Here is a 14,980-nt window from a genome sequence, read left to right as displayed (position 1 = left end):
TATTTAATTTCTTCTTTTTAAAATTAAAATTCGGGACATTTATGTCCCAATGGATATTCTTGGGACGTATTTTTTGACCATGAAAAATCCAGAAGCCTGTAATTGCGTTTATCCTTCGGTCGGTTTGAAAAAATCTTCGTTTCCTTCTGAAAACCTATGCAAACCTTGTTTTGAGACAGACAACTTTAGCCAAATTGTGAAAAATTCCTCTAATCCTTGAAGCTATTTGAACCTAACTCTTTTCCACCCAGTGTTGAACGAAAGAAAAACCGAAACTTTAAACCACATTGAATAATAAATGCAATTAACCTATAATTTATTTAATACGAGCAATAATACACAATATGAATTGTGATATTCGCCTAGATATGGAGAATAAACAGTGTAATATAAAATGTTAAGTTAAAAAAATTACGCTGAACCCAAAGAACAGTACAATTTCTTAGAGTGTATTCGGTTTTTGGTTTAGCGTAAAATTTGTATTGCCTGCCTAATTTTATTGCCTGAAAACCGTTTCCTTTGGTAAACCTAACAGAATCTTTATATGAACTTTTAACTTTTTTGTTGTTAATACTTCAGCTTGTGAAGAGTCGTAGAACACGGACTACAGCGAAACACTAATGAGATCTCTCTGAATAAAACTGAAAAGAAGACAATCCTTTTCTGGTGCTGCGATTTCTTCGTCGAATAAAACGAAATGAAACCAATTCATATATTGAAAATCCTTTTAGTTGTGGTCCTTTAAATGTCTTAAAATAGTACTTCAGGTTCCGTAATTTCAGTCATTCGAGTTGGTTCAAGAACTTATCTTTTCTTAAACTTCCTTGAGATTTTTTCGAAGACTCATAAAGAAAAACAAGACGAAACACCACGATCACCATGTTGAGGTCACTGATTTGAGGAGAGCAAGGTGAGGTGAATATTTGATAGGACGAGATCTCTTTGGGTGTGTATTGCAGCGTGAAATCAAAGCGTTCCACCGCGCGTAGAAAACCAATAAGTCTGGAACTTTTCTGAGCTGGAATTTTTCGCCCGGAGAAGCCACAAATAAGACTTTAGTGTTTCAGTGAAGGAAAGCAATTCGCAGTGGCTTTCCCGCAATTGAAGCAGAGAATTATTGTTTTAGGAACTGTATGTTACAAGTGCCTTAATTGTATTTTGTCTTGTAAGTTGGGGGGACAAAATCTCCTCGGTGGAAACTTTCGCAGCTGACGAGTAAAACTTAAGACTAAAAGGAGTATTAATTCTGTTTACGATAATCTGCTAAGCTGGTGGTGTACTTCGATATATATTTTATTCATAGGTTGCTGTTTCATGCAGCATTCGCGGTATCTGTTTTAAACACAAAGATCTGAGGGGGCTCACCTCATAACACTAAAACAAAACTATTTTCTGCAATATGGGCAATCCTCCGATATCTATATGCAGCAACTATCTGGTCCTCTGGTCCTACTACACATTTCAATAAGTTCCTTAGCCTTGAATAATGGCTCAACCGGCGGAATGGTAACCGGGACATTATTTATAGGGTCCAACTCTATATCGATCTTGAAGCCACCCCATGGAAACAACAGATTTTGGCAGCTAACTTACTGGCACTGGCTAGGCTAATCACAAAACGCCTCGATGCCCTTCAAATCACAGACCTGATTAAAATTCCCCGAATTGCTGGAAGAAGCCAAGTAGACTCTAGGCTCCCGCTAAGAAACAGTTTTAACAACCTAAAAGGTCCGAAACGCATGTTCCCGGAAACAAGATAGATTTATTGATAATTTGGCCATTGATCTCGATAACTTCTGTCAGCAGAAAGCATACAGACACCTGGAAGTAATGGAAACATACACACGTTTATCTTTATGACATCAAGGAAAACCAGATGCTAAAAATAAAATAAAATAAAGCAGTTACTAATCTCCACCCTCCGTATTTATCTGAGACATTAAAATACTAGCATAGTAAGCTGATAGACAGAAACTGCGGACGGATAGTCTGATTGAACAGTTGAAACTCAGTCAAAGAAACTTTTTACTTTAATAAAGCTTTCTTGAAATGTGTATTTAACTTTCATACGCATTTTTATCAGTGTTCACATTGTAGTTAAATCGTTCATTGCATGTTCCCATCTTTAAAATGTCGCAATGTATATTTTTGTACCTTTAGATATTAGATAGGAAATTAGATATCGAAGTGAGTCTTTGATATCCCTTAAACTGGAATAATAAGTATGTAAATTAAAACTAAACTGTAAATATCTTTCGGGTTAGGCATGCATGTTGCTCCATGTAACCCAGTATAGATGTCTCTGCTTTAATCTTAGAATATAAATATCACTCCATCCCCTAGCTTCTTGCTTGCAAGGGGATGGCCCATGAATAGATCAATAAATGATACTACTACTGCTAATAATGATTCATTAGTAGTAATAATAAATCATTCATTTCTTGGCTGCAGTCTTTTAATCCCACACGATATCAGCTAAGTTTAAATGATGGAGATTGTTCAGTCACTGTAATTTAATGCCCTCGCTGCAGTACAGTGTGGTTATGGCCACAGTCCTTAATTAATTAAACACCGCGTGGTAAAATGCCCGGATTCAAGTTCCGAGTAGAAGAAAGAAGTTTAAATGGGCTTTTTCACACGGTGACCGAATTTACTTGGTCGAGGATTGGCTGTTAAACATAAAATTCTCATTACCAGAGACTAATCGATTATTAAACATTTTTAATGCTTTAACCTGTATATTTTATTAGTTCTTTATCAGGGGGAAATTCAGCTAGTCAGGATTTGGCGGCAGCGCATATAAATACGCTGACCATCACATTACAGAATGGTATTTCCGTAATATGGTGTATATGGAGCTCTCTTGCGATTAATATTTGGAACTGATTTTAGAAATATGGATGGCCATTAGCGTACTCGATAATTGTGAGAGCGATCAATAACCTGAGTGTTATGGGGTTTGACTGCTCATGTATCTGACACCAATAGTTTTTAGCGACGATGGAAGGAGCAAAATTATCAATTTTAAGAGGAATCTCATCCCCCCCCCACACTCAGACACGAATCCTTTGGTTTTCTATTAGTTTCGTCAGTATAGCACCCCCCTGTTTCCCCTTTCCTTTGTGCAAAGTACATTGGTTTATCGTGTAAAATGCCTGGACTGTAGAGCTATACTCGTGAGGCTGACTGAAGGTCTGAGTAGGTGAGGATATCTCTTAAAACTGATAATTTTGCTCGTTCAATCCTTGCTGAATTTGATGTGAAAAGCATGACCAGCTTAACCCCCTTTAACATTGAGGTTGATCGCTCTTTGACTTTTCAGCTGCTTTATTTATTGAAGATTATTACATTCCGGTATTTTCACTTGATGGTCTGAGATTTATTTCATTAATGTGTGGTACATTGAACCGGTGAAGAGACACCTTTCTTTTAAAGCTTGATTTTAGTATTTTAACTTGAATATTTATATAAATTCTTAACTCATTTCATTTTTATTAGTTTATTCGAGTTTTACGCTTCCTTTGTGTTTTAATACTTTTATTAATCATTTTATTTCGCTATTAGTCTTAGTGACCCCTAATGACCTTAATCTGCGCATAATCTACGATAGACGTTCAAGGGGTGAAATCTCGCGTAACGAATAACTTCAAATGCATGATACAGAATCACTTGCCTTTCATGGTTCTAACTGATGTTCTATTTTTTTCATAGCGATCTTGATATTAAAAATAATGGTGGTTTCCGGGGTTGTGCTCGACTGACCATAACAAAACTAATTGTGTTTTGTAGCCAAAAGACGTCAAGAAACAAAAGAAGGATGACATATGAGCTAATATGGAATATATAGTATTTAAAGTTCAACACTCAACATATCACTCCTTTTCGTAGCTTCAAAATCACTGTTTTAAAATCTGAATGCGATCTAGAAAGCGAGGTTTCAATAATGAATTAGTTTACTGTATTTCGCGAATTTTTCTTCGAAAATTGAATATATATATATATATATATATATATATGGCACGAGATGCCTCAGTAACGCCGTTTGGATTTATGGGGTCTGACCCCATAACCCTCACGAACAGGAGGGTTTATGAACTGTTCAGAGGAAGGTCCTTTTAATACGCGTATGTTTTATGCAAAGGCATTTATTATTCCGGGATATGATCTCAGCATTGGTAGTACCACACAATCCTTAGATAAAGAGATTACTATAAAAGGTTTACTCTCTTGTTTTTTTATGCATTCGACTGTTCTCACTCGTGGAACTACAGTTTTGTGAGACGGTTGACTTTTTCTGTTATTTCTCTCTCACGGAGGCGCTTTAATTCAGGTGAGTGCTAGTTGCGCAACAAGACCTATATGTTTTCGCCGTCTACAAAACTCCTCCGGGATCCATTCACGGTGACGCATCTCCACCACATTTTTCGATTGTCGAAGAGATAGCCAATATCACCAAGTTTTTACTTTGGCTAAGTTAGCTTCTTTTTGTGATGGTCTTTCACTTTTTTTCTGCTGTTTTTCTAGCGCTACTTTTACGCCGAGAATGTGGTCATCAACGCTGATTTCTGTGTAGAAAAAACTCCGATTACACTAAGAAAACATTATTTCTTTAATAATAATTATGATTAAACTAAAATAATATCTCAAAATTCCCTATCTTTCCCCTGTCATTATTAAAGTTCATTGATTGACATCCGTTTCAAAATCTACCTTCGTTGGTGCCATCTAAATATATCCGCGCCAGAAATATGAGTGTGTTCAGATGGATACAGATCGATGGGCTTTCATATAGCATCAGTCATTCGTCTCGTGATGCGTTATCTGACGGCGTCTGCGTTTTCACCAACGGGTGTTACCGCAGGATGTCGACATAATTTGCATTTTACGCGAAGCTGTAGCAGACGACTATTTAGTAGGTTAATAAAGCGACCTCTGACGGTGACTCGAATCAAAATTAAACTAAATGCGCAAAATGGCACCGTAAAAATGAGATAAGAATTAAATCTCTCGATTTCACTTATTTCGCTGTTTATTCTATTCATGTTTGAACATTTATCGAGAGAAATTCTGTTATGTACTGTGACCTCGACTATAACCTTCCCATGGTACCTCTTACTGAAACGTAAAATCAGCGTGAAGGTCGGTCCAATCATACACAAGTTTAGTGGTACTCTCCTAGAAAGCCTTATGAAACATTTCTGGACTTCCATATATCAATATTCTTGTGTGGAAGATGCTCCAAACCACTGCAACCTCAATAATCATTCGCTTCACTCATGCATTGTTTATGCCAGGTAGACCAGTAGCTTAGGCAAATAAAGGTTGAATAGTTAACCTCCTGGTGATTGATTAAGGGCGACACAGAATCCTGGTGTGCGGATTTAGTTTGGCAAATTGCTGAATAGCATTATAGTATTCGGTGGACATTCGATAATGCAATTTGAACTCAGGAAATTAAAATGCACTCTCCCCTACCTCTCTTTATCTGTTCAATTCAAGTGAAGCCTTACCAACACTAAAACATGCGCTGCTGTAAAAGCGAGCATTGCATTAATTTGCATTGGGGTTCACGAAGTTCGCAAATATCCACAAACTTAATTGAAAAGCGCCTCATATCACGTGAGTGCATCCTCCTAGCTAATATACGCATTCAGCCCTAAAGTGCAAAAGAGAATTACTACATCTTCACACTTGCGTACACACGGTGACCCGATTCGTAGCATTTCTACAGCTTACGTGTCATTTTAATATGGGACGTCAGCAGCTCCATGCAGTGTTTTGTAGAAGTTTTTCAAAAGAATGTAAAGCTTGGCTTGTCACATTTGATGTAATGTAGAAGAGCGTTTTTGGGAGGGGGAGATAAATTCTCAATGCACTGTCAGGGGCTAAAATGGAACAGTTCCTTGCCATAAATTATATTTTTAAAAAAAGCATTTAATGTCTGTTGATCAACGTTTATAATTTAATATTTTAACCGCTTTCAAAATCGTTTTATCAAACTCAACAGTTTGGTGAAAAGGAAATGGGAGTAGTTTTCACATGTTCGATTGTTTTCGTTTTAATACATGCCTTTTGATATTTCCAGCTTTGTTTTTCATTTATCGTTGGAATAGTCGCTTTTATTGTGAGTGTGCGCACGAGAAATATAATAAAATGGTAAATTTAACGTGTCAATCTTCAAAATTACAATGCGCAGAACTTCCATCTGATTTAACCTTCGTTTTCAGTCCGAACCGTTGTACGATGACATCGAAATTGGAAGTTGTTATAAGGCGGAAATTGTTATATGAAGACTGAAATGGCCTTTCTTTGAAAAGAAGATTTTTTTTCAGTGCTACGAGTGGCTTTATTAGACACAAGAAATATGTTCTCATCAGCCGTTGAAATTTTATGATTCTTAGTTCCAATGTTAATATTAGAAACAACTGAAGTTAATTGATATATAATAATTTTCTGTGAAATCAGTGTTAATCATTTGTGATAACAATAAGTATAATGCTTTAATTTTCAGTAATTTTCAGCGAAAGAAAGAAAGAAAAAAAACATTTTTTTTACAAAATTCTAGAACATAAATAGCAATAATCACTGGTTTTGCCATCTATCAGTACTATAACAATTATTTATTTTTTTTGAAAGTCAACACAATATTAATTATTTTCAGAATCCACTGAAGCTTCTCACGTAAATCTTTCTAAACTTGTTACAGTATCTATACTTAGTAAACACTAAAGTTATTGTTTAAAGATATTTCCTATTTACAATCATCTACAAAACACTTGCAGCTTCCATTTTATTTGAACAACGTTTGCGCCTTTAAGACAAACTATTTTATTTTTCTCGTTTAAAAAGTATATTATAAAATGTTAAAGTCTATTTAGGGTCTCGCGGTGTTCTGGTATCGTTTGTGTTTCAATATCTCTGGGCAGTAGTTTCTTAGTTGGCTCCTCGCAGAGGAGAATGCTTGGGAGACTGATTTCAGTGATGAACCTTCTTAACAACTCTTTCTGGCGAGAAGCAGCAAAAGGGAATGACATACTTTATTTCATAAACACTCCTAATACATGTCAGGAATTTTGTATTTTAACTCTCAAAAGTACTGCCTGTTTGTTGGTATAAAATGTATTGGTCCACTCGACGATCGACTTCAAGTACGAATCCTGTTAAAATACTTTGGTGAAACTTCGCACACGCACACAACTCTGTATAAGCTATTAGGAAATTACTCAGTACTGTATACTTCGCATAAAATAAGTCTCAAATACCAATTAGACACAGGATTGATTCGCTGGATCTTTCTTCGCTTTAGGAATTAGGGATCCAATACGTCTTTGTGGCCTTAAACAGCAGTCTGTTTATTCATGAAATTATTCGCTGTTCTCCTCCTGTGTTATATAAAATAGGGCTTTCATACACAAACATTTACATACAGATCAATGTATATATTTATTCTTGGTGATGTTAAGATATGATGCATTTAAATTCCACATCATGCAACAAGACTTTCCATTTTCACTGCAACTCAATATTTCACTAGAAGCCCTTCTCACAATTTACCATTGTTAAAATCGCTGGGCACTCCGCAGATTTTTGGTATTTAAGATAAAATGTGGTTTCGAATTCTAGGATAGCATTTATGGTAGAATGAAACACGTGGCTTGACGATAGGTCTACCTGCACGCTAACCACTAAGGCATAAGAGGACCCTATAAATAACTTTACGAATGAGACCTTGAGAATAACTGCAGTCATGAGGGCCTTTCCAATGCCATTTGAGCGATCTTCTGGAAGTACGAGAATATTTTGAGAATTAATTGTTTATTTATGGTTATTTTAGAAGAAGAGTCCAAGAAAAAGAACTGGAACTCATTAAAGGAAAAAACCAGCTACATCGGAAGAAAATAAATCTCTTCCTATTCTTTTATTCTGACCATCAGGACCATCCTAATGCCTATTATTAGTGACAGCGACCTTCAGTGTTTTCAAGAATTTATTTCAATAACATTAAGAGGTGCGTTTACAGTTTAAGTGACAACAGAAGTCGACACCCCCCTTCTCTATAAAAATAACGAAGACTGAACGTGTCGCACCACTTTTCTTTATGCTTCAATTATTTTCTTAACAGCCCCAAAATTTATAATCCATGCTGAGGTCTAGTCTGTTTATCTCGATGACTCACTTTCATCCAAAGCCTGTAGAACTGATAGTTGCTGTTTTATTTAGTTTCCATTAACTTTATTATGAAAAGGGTTTACATTCTTTCATCAGAAGGCACTTCCAAAATTCCACCTGTTATTCGGTCGAAAAAGATGATTAACTTTCCCCAGTACTGCAATACCAGTAAAAGAGTTTAGCAGAAAATTATTGCTATTTTATGTTGTATCACAGTGCACCATTCAAGTGGCTAACAGACCTTCTCTGTTAATGAAGATGAATCTTTGATTGTAATGTTTTCGATTTTGGGAGTAAAATCAAAATTTCAAGGAAAATTGTCATCATAATTACCATCCTCGATTATCCAGGGTAATGGGGAGGGGAGTAATATATTGCAAAAAAATTTACACTCGTTTTTTATACGTTCGCATCTTTTTGTTTCATATTTTTTAATCTTTCGAGCGTTGATTATGCCAAACCAGTTTCTCTAAAGCTTGCGAACTTCGAGAGCTTTTTAGGTCCCTATCGATTGTCATACTGCAAATGTTCCATAAATTTCTCTTTTTGATACCTGGAGTTTTTATTGAACCTTCAATACAGCTTTCTTCACGTTCTCAACAGTAAAATATCCGATATGATTCACAAAAAAACAACAACAACAACACTTGTATATAAAATAAAAGAGAAAAAAGAGAAACTAATAAATGGAGACCATGTCAAAAGTGGCGTAGAGCTACTCCATCTTCTAGGATTTTCCGGATTCAGATGCGGATAATCGCGGGTCGAATTCAATTGCTTAATGATAAATATCTTTAACCATAATCTGTAGGATTTCATACTTTGATGTTGTATTTTCGTTAGTTATGAAACACATCACCAGAGATATAATTAGAAACAAGGGATTTTAACAAAGGGATATTATGTCCGATCGATGTTCTTCCATTCGTCCATCAAAACTTGCCTGTTTTATCCCGTCATATATTTCATGTGACTTTTATTTATAATTTTCCTCCACTCCCCGAGAAAGTTTTAGTCGAGTAAAAGTTAAGATTTCATTCGTTGTCTCATGCCACCAATATTCGACTACAGTAGACCTGTTGTAGGATATTTATACCTTACCCTTCCCAAAATGCTTATATTTCTGTCACTACAAGTGTTACAACACTCGTAGATTCACATACGTGTCAATTTGATTGCGCACGAAATAGGAGTTTTCTGTGGTACCGATAAGTTTTCTTGTGTTTTACAAGGGACCCTAACAGTTCAATTTATGTAAATTACTGTCCAGATACTCTCCGAACAGGCTGTTTCTTCTCTTGGCTATATTTACGTAATCTAGGAACACCAGTCGGATATGACGTACAGGAAGACAATTTGTCACTTGGCTCAGTCCATGCTGTTGACCTACCGATTTCATTTTCGGAATCACACAAGGGTTCATTGTTACGATTTCGTGTGTGCTTTAAGGTTGGAGGAAAACCCTGACGTGTTACATTCACAGAACTGCCCACGCTACCCCTTTTAAATTTCCCCGCAGGATATTTAAGTATCTACTATGCGATCTGTTGAGAGCGACGATAATACCGAGCCACTCGTTGAAGCCACTGATTCTCCCGCTGAGGTCACATTAATACAGCTGTCATCACAAGTACATCTGGTGATCCACATGTACAGTTTTTCAGTATTCACGCCGTCACACACGAACTTTACTTTTCTGGTGAAGGAAGACGTTGGTCCGCAGCAGGCATTTCCATAGCATGATCCGCAGTAGGAAGGCTGAAAGGTACGAACGCTGACGCAAGACTGACCATCAGTCAGATGAATGGGTTGAATCCTCCTCACGGTAGCACGACACAGGTGATTCATCTGTAAAGGAAAAAGGAAATCTTCATTAAATAGCGGATTATTTAAAATATTGCGTCAAATCTGAATAAAATAATTTCAAAATTATTTATTTTTTTTCATAAAATACACCAACCTTAATTGACCATTTTTTTCCGTTTGTTAATACACAATTTTACATACATTCATATCTATACAAAACTTATAGAAGATTTATATACAATTATATTATCATTTTCATTCTCATCATCCAGGGTGTGTGTGTATCGTGGTGGTTTCAATGGAATAGACCATCTCCACCTTTGTTCTCTGGGATGGTGCAGAAACTCTAGGCCACTATGCCACCAGGGAGCAGCCAACACCTAGGCAGCTACCGCCTGGCTCCCGTCCCCAGACACGACGAGCCCAGTCTGGGTCTACTATCCTATATGTGCTTATGACCTTAATTGACCGGATCCTCTGAGAAGAAAGGTTGTGAATTTGGTTGTAGAGACCGTGAGGATGAGAATAATGAAAATTTAGTGTTAGGGGCTGCCGCCAGAAGAGTGTATGGTATTCTTGATAGGATGAAGACACAAATAGGTGTATATAGATTTGTCACCTCTTTGGTTTGGCATCGGGTCTTTTGGGTTTAAGCATGTTCGAGCTTCAGATTTTGTTGTAGTTTCTACGGATCATAGAATGGCAGTAGTAAAAAATGAATAAAAGATATTTAAAAATATACAGATAAAGTAGATTGTTTTCCACAGCCTTGTGGACTGTGGTTTTGTGTGACCAAAACCACGCCGTGCAAACACTATCCATATTGTTGGCTCTTTGAGTATTGGTCAAATGATTGCGAAATAAAAATGTGGACAATATCAGCAATACGGATTGGGGGATAAATCAAATAAAGGAAATAATCCATCCCGTCTGTTATTTATAAGTGCAATCGCACTACAGGAAAGATCTTGAAGCTGTCTTCATGATGTGCATCGGTTCATCTTTATTACCAAAGTTCAATTAACTTTGTCATTTGCCTTCAACGACGCGGTTTCATTTTCTGCTTGATAGCACGAGCTCATGTACCTCATGGCCAATGTATGCTACGAATTTTAATCTAATTGGATTGTTTTTGAGATAAAAGGTCGGTGACTCGCGAAAGATGCTAGGATATGGATTAGGCTGGAAAAACTGAATGTTAGATGGATGAGCTTTTTTAAAGAAATACTAAGTTGATATACTTACTTTCCTTATGGTATAGTTTGATACATCTTAGTTCGCATTTGGTTCTCATCCTTTCTCCCCCACAGAATGGGTATTATATATTTTCCTCTGAGAAATACACCAATCATCATATGGATAAGGAAAGAGCAGGTGCTTCGGAATTTGAATCCAATGGTAACCAAGGCTGAGAGACCCGTGTCATGATTTAATGAGGGCGTGTCTACAGATAGAACCCCAAATACTATAGTACTTAACTTAATATAAATCCCTTGCCAGTAACCTGTTCCAATAATCATTAGATCATCATTAACTACTAATATATACTGATTCTGTTATTATTTTATTTAAGTGTTTTTGTGTTGCGTGGTTACGTTTGTTTGACCGGATTGGTTATTTTAATGGTAGAGATGCCATTTAAAGTCCACCAGGTGTCATTATATGGATTCTGTAAATCACATTAATTCGGGGATTGGCGTGCTGTTTCCAGGTAAAACAGCTAGGGGGGAAGATAGCCACACAACTCTCATGTGAGACTAAAAAACTAAGTGGTAATTAAACTATCATCCTGGGACAATTAGCTAAGTATGAACCTACATGTCAACTCATATGCACAGGCGGAGTGCAGTGATTTGTGAATTTACGCACGTCACACGAACATGTGGGAAAGCCATTTTCTGACACGTTTTTATATATTTATAATTCTGAGCACGTGCAGAAATTCTCCAGTCAAAAGAACTGAGTTTGTTACAGGGAGTGAGAAGGTTGATGCATAGTTGTGTAGGTGATTACATTATAAATTTCGTAGTGAATTATAAATTGGTTTTTTGTCTTGATTATCGATAATTAGGAGTAAAACCTCAATGCATTTTCCAGGAAATGTTTTCAGCGAGATCGCTTTCAGTTGTTTATATTTCGAAAAAACAAAGAAAGATTTATTTAATTTATATTTTAGAGCCCTTAAAAATCGCTAGAAAGGCTAGGCTGGACAAAAACAAACTTTAAACCAGACTTTTAACAGTGATAATCATTTTAGTAGTAATTATAGTGGCCCCCACTTGAAGTGGAAGAAATGCGCATTAATAATAATACAATACAATTTATTCAATTTATTTATTTAATACAATACAATTTACTCGAGTGACTACGCAGTGCTTTGAATGATTGTGTGATGGGAAGTAACAGAAATGCATTTTACGAAGTTTATCTTTGTGCAGCATCTGTTGTATACATCCTTCGAATACATTGTCTGTGACAGTGGTTTGCTAAACACTAAAACTGATGTATCATCCAGCCATTATTTCAGGTCGCGCTATTTTTATTTTTAAATGACCTTTTCATTATCCGTGATTAATAGAAGTGAAAAGTAAATCTTGTTGACAATTATTTACTAATATACAAAAGTACTTGTTTTCACTGTAATGTAATATTTATCCTACTTTTTGTAACAATTCACATATTTTTCCTCCTGGATTTTTAACAAAAAATTGAAATGCGACACGCATTTCTCTAACTTTCTATGATTTAATAAAATAAAAAATAGTAACTCGTACGTCATATCACAGTCAGTATCTTTGTAATGCGCTTTACTTGTTTTCTGCTGTATTCCAGTAACAATTAAACTATAATCACATCTACACCAACATTTAATAAATAACAATTAAAATATAACAAGTATTTCACATTTCTGTCGTGATTAATATTCCAGATTTATATATTTAGTAAACTGATAACAAAAACGTGTTATTTCTTTCATGTACACATTGCTTAAACCGAAACTTTTCTGTTCATCTGCCATATTGCTCATTCATTCCTCCAACCAGCGCACGACAGAAGACTTAATATTGAGTGCTCCAGCTACAATATACGATTTATGGATAGCCTGTATCATATGTATGAAAAAAGAAATAATAATTGACGGATTTATATTTGTCTCATTTTAAAGAAATTTGGAATGGCTCGACAAATTGTTCAGAAATAGCCAAATATAAAATTTTAATGAAAATACGGCGTGCCATTTGTTCAATATGGACTGCACGTACTGATTAAAATACAAAAACTGTTTTTAGAAACGACTTATAGTTTGAGTTATCAATTTTTAAAAGTGGCAAATGGACTTCATGGCCATCATACAGGTAACGTGAAGTAGCCATAACTGCAAACCGTTATAGCAACGCACTGCTTTTTGTGGAAAAAAAAGCTGAAAAACGACAGCTTAAAAGAAGCATATAAGAGTTACCATAAAGCGCCTGAAATTGGCTTCTTCTCTTGTTATTGCACGCTTCCTGCCTTGCTGCGTTCTTTAAATATTAAACGAATAAATACTCAAAGAAATAAATGCGCAATAATCAGATTATTTCCGATTTCAAAACGAACGAAATCACTTCTGTAATTGCTAGCCATCAGAACTGCATCTCAAGAGGAAAAACTGTCACAGAACTTACCAAATAAGAGAAGGCGAGCACGATCCTCATTTATTGTATTTTAAATAAGGTATAAAAAGCAATTTTCCTAAGTGTTCCGGAAAAAAAACCGGTTGTTTTCTTGAGTGACTTCAGCAAAAACAGCCTGAGGGACGTCAAACCAGAAATATCAAGCGAAGGCAAAAAAGTTTAGAAGATAGAAAATTGCCTCGTGACTTTCGCTGGCAGCTTTTTTGCGGTGCTATTTTTGGAACCACAAACAAGTTTAATGCTTTTTTGGAAATCTTCTTTGTCATGATGGGTGCGCATGGAGACCTTTCTAGCCCCGTTTCTACATGGACACATTTCTAAAACGAAATTGGGCTCCAAGTTAGGAAAAATGTTACCATGGGCGTATCATCTGAAACAAAAATTACATAAATGTAAAATATTTCCTGTTTAAGACCAGTAGATTGTATTTGGAAGTTACTTAACTCAAGGGCCGCTACAGAGATTGTGTTCCATTCCTTCAAAGGACTTCATTCCTACCTACTGTTGTCTTAACTTTTTTCAGCATCGTTAATGAGACATTAGAGAAGATGTGTTCACAAACGCAACTTATATATTCCTTCAGTTTCGAAGAAATGGACAGCTTCCATAAAAGCTGTCCATTGATTGTTTCTTAGAAGATTGATTAGTTTCACGACCATAAACAAAGTTTAGGAACCGCTTTACATTTTAAGCCACAATCAAGGTCTAATTAGGTCAGAATGGCGCTCGCTCCAGCTAAAATTTTCGAATTGGAACTGTGGCAAAAGATATTTTTGTTCTTGATCTTGAGAATATTAGGTGCGTCAGCTACTTTGGTAATTTAGTTCATATGGTCTTTATCGTGTGTGTCATCTTTGTCCATGTTTAATTTACATGTTTTGAAAAAAATCCGGAGGAACTCACCAAAGAAAATTCAAGTCCCTGTACATAAGATTGGCTAACTTTTTTTTTTATGAAAAACCCAAACACGAGAGGTATTAGAACCTATAGTACTTGTATCGTGTATGGATTGGAGGTTGAGAAGACGAAAGAAGGTATTTGTTGGCATTAGACTTGAACATCTGTAGACTCTAATTTTCAGGAAATACGTGTGAAGGAATGTTGTTCAAGAAAACGGCAGTTGAATGAATAAACGAGGAAAATGAAAAGTTGGTTCTGTGGGTTTGAAGTTGGACAGTAAATGGATGTTGGCTGGTGGCGGCACGTGTTCGGACTGTTTTGAAAGAGAGAGCAGGAATTATAGAAGCCAATTCAGAAGAACAGTTCCCATGGAAGTATCTGTAGAAAGGGCATGCAGCAGAAACAGTAAGTCTATGAGCCAGCGAGTGGAG

At 36.1% G+C, this 14,980-nt stretch overlaps 1 protein-coding gene across 1 annotated transcript in view; it reads right to left on the bottom strand.

Annotated features, from left to right (window-relative positions):
- Window positions 1-9,377: 9,377 nt before the first annotated feature.
- Window positions 9,378-14,980, bottom strand: part of LOC150089431 (CCN family member 4-like) — a 121,498-nt gene continuing 115,895 nt past the window's right edge. Inside the window, exon 4 of the mRNA XM_090368587.1 lies at window positions 9,378-10,017. Within this exon, the coding sequence (XP_090224713.1) occupies window positions 9,694-10,017 (324 nt within the window). The 3' untranslated portion in view covers window positions 9,378-9,693. The remainder of the gene's footprint in view (window positions 10,018-14,980) is intronic.

Source organism: Mastigoproctus giganteus, chromosome 2 (assembly GCF_048544385.1).
Source record: "Mastigoproctus giganteus isolate SK-2022 chromosome 2, ASM4854438v1, whole genome shotgun sequence".
In the NCBI taxonomy this organism is placed as follows: domain Eukaryota; kingdom Metazoa; phylum Arthropoda; class Arachnida; order Uropygi; family Thelyphonidae; genus Mastigoproctus; species Mastigoproctus giganteus.
The sequence above is the reverse complement of the archived record's forward strand: the minus strand, read 5'-3'. Positions and strand labels throughout refer to the sequence as shown.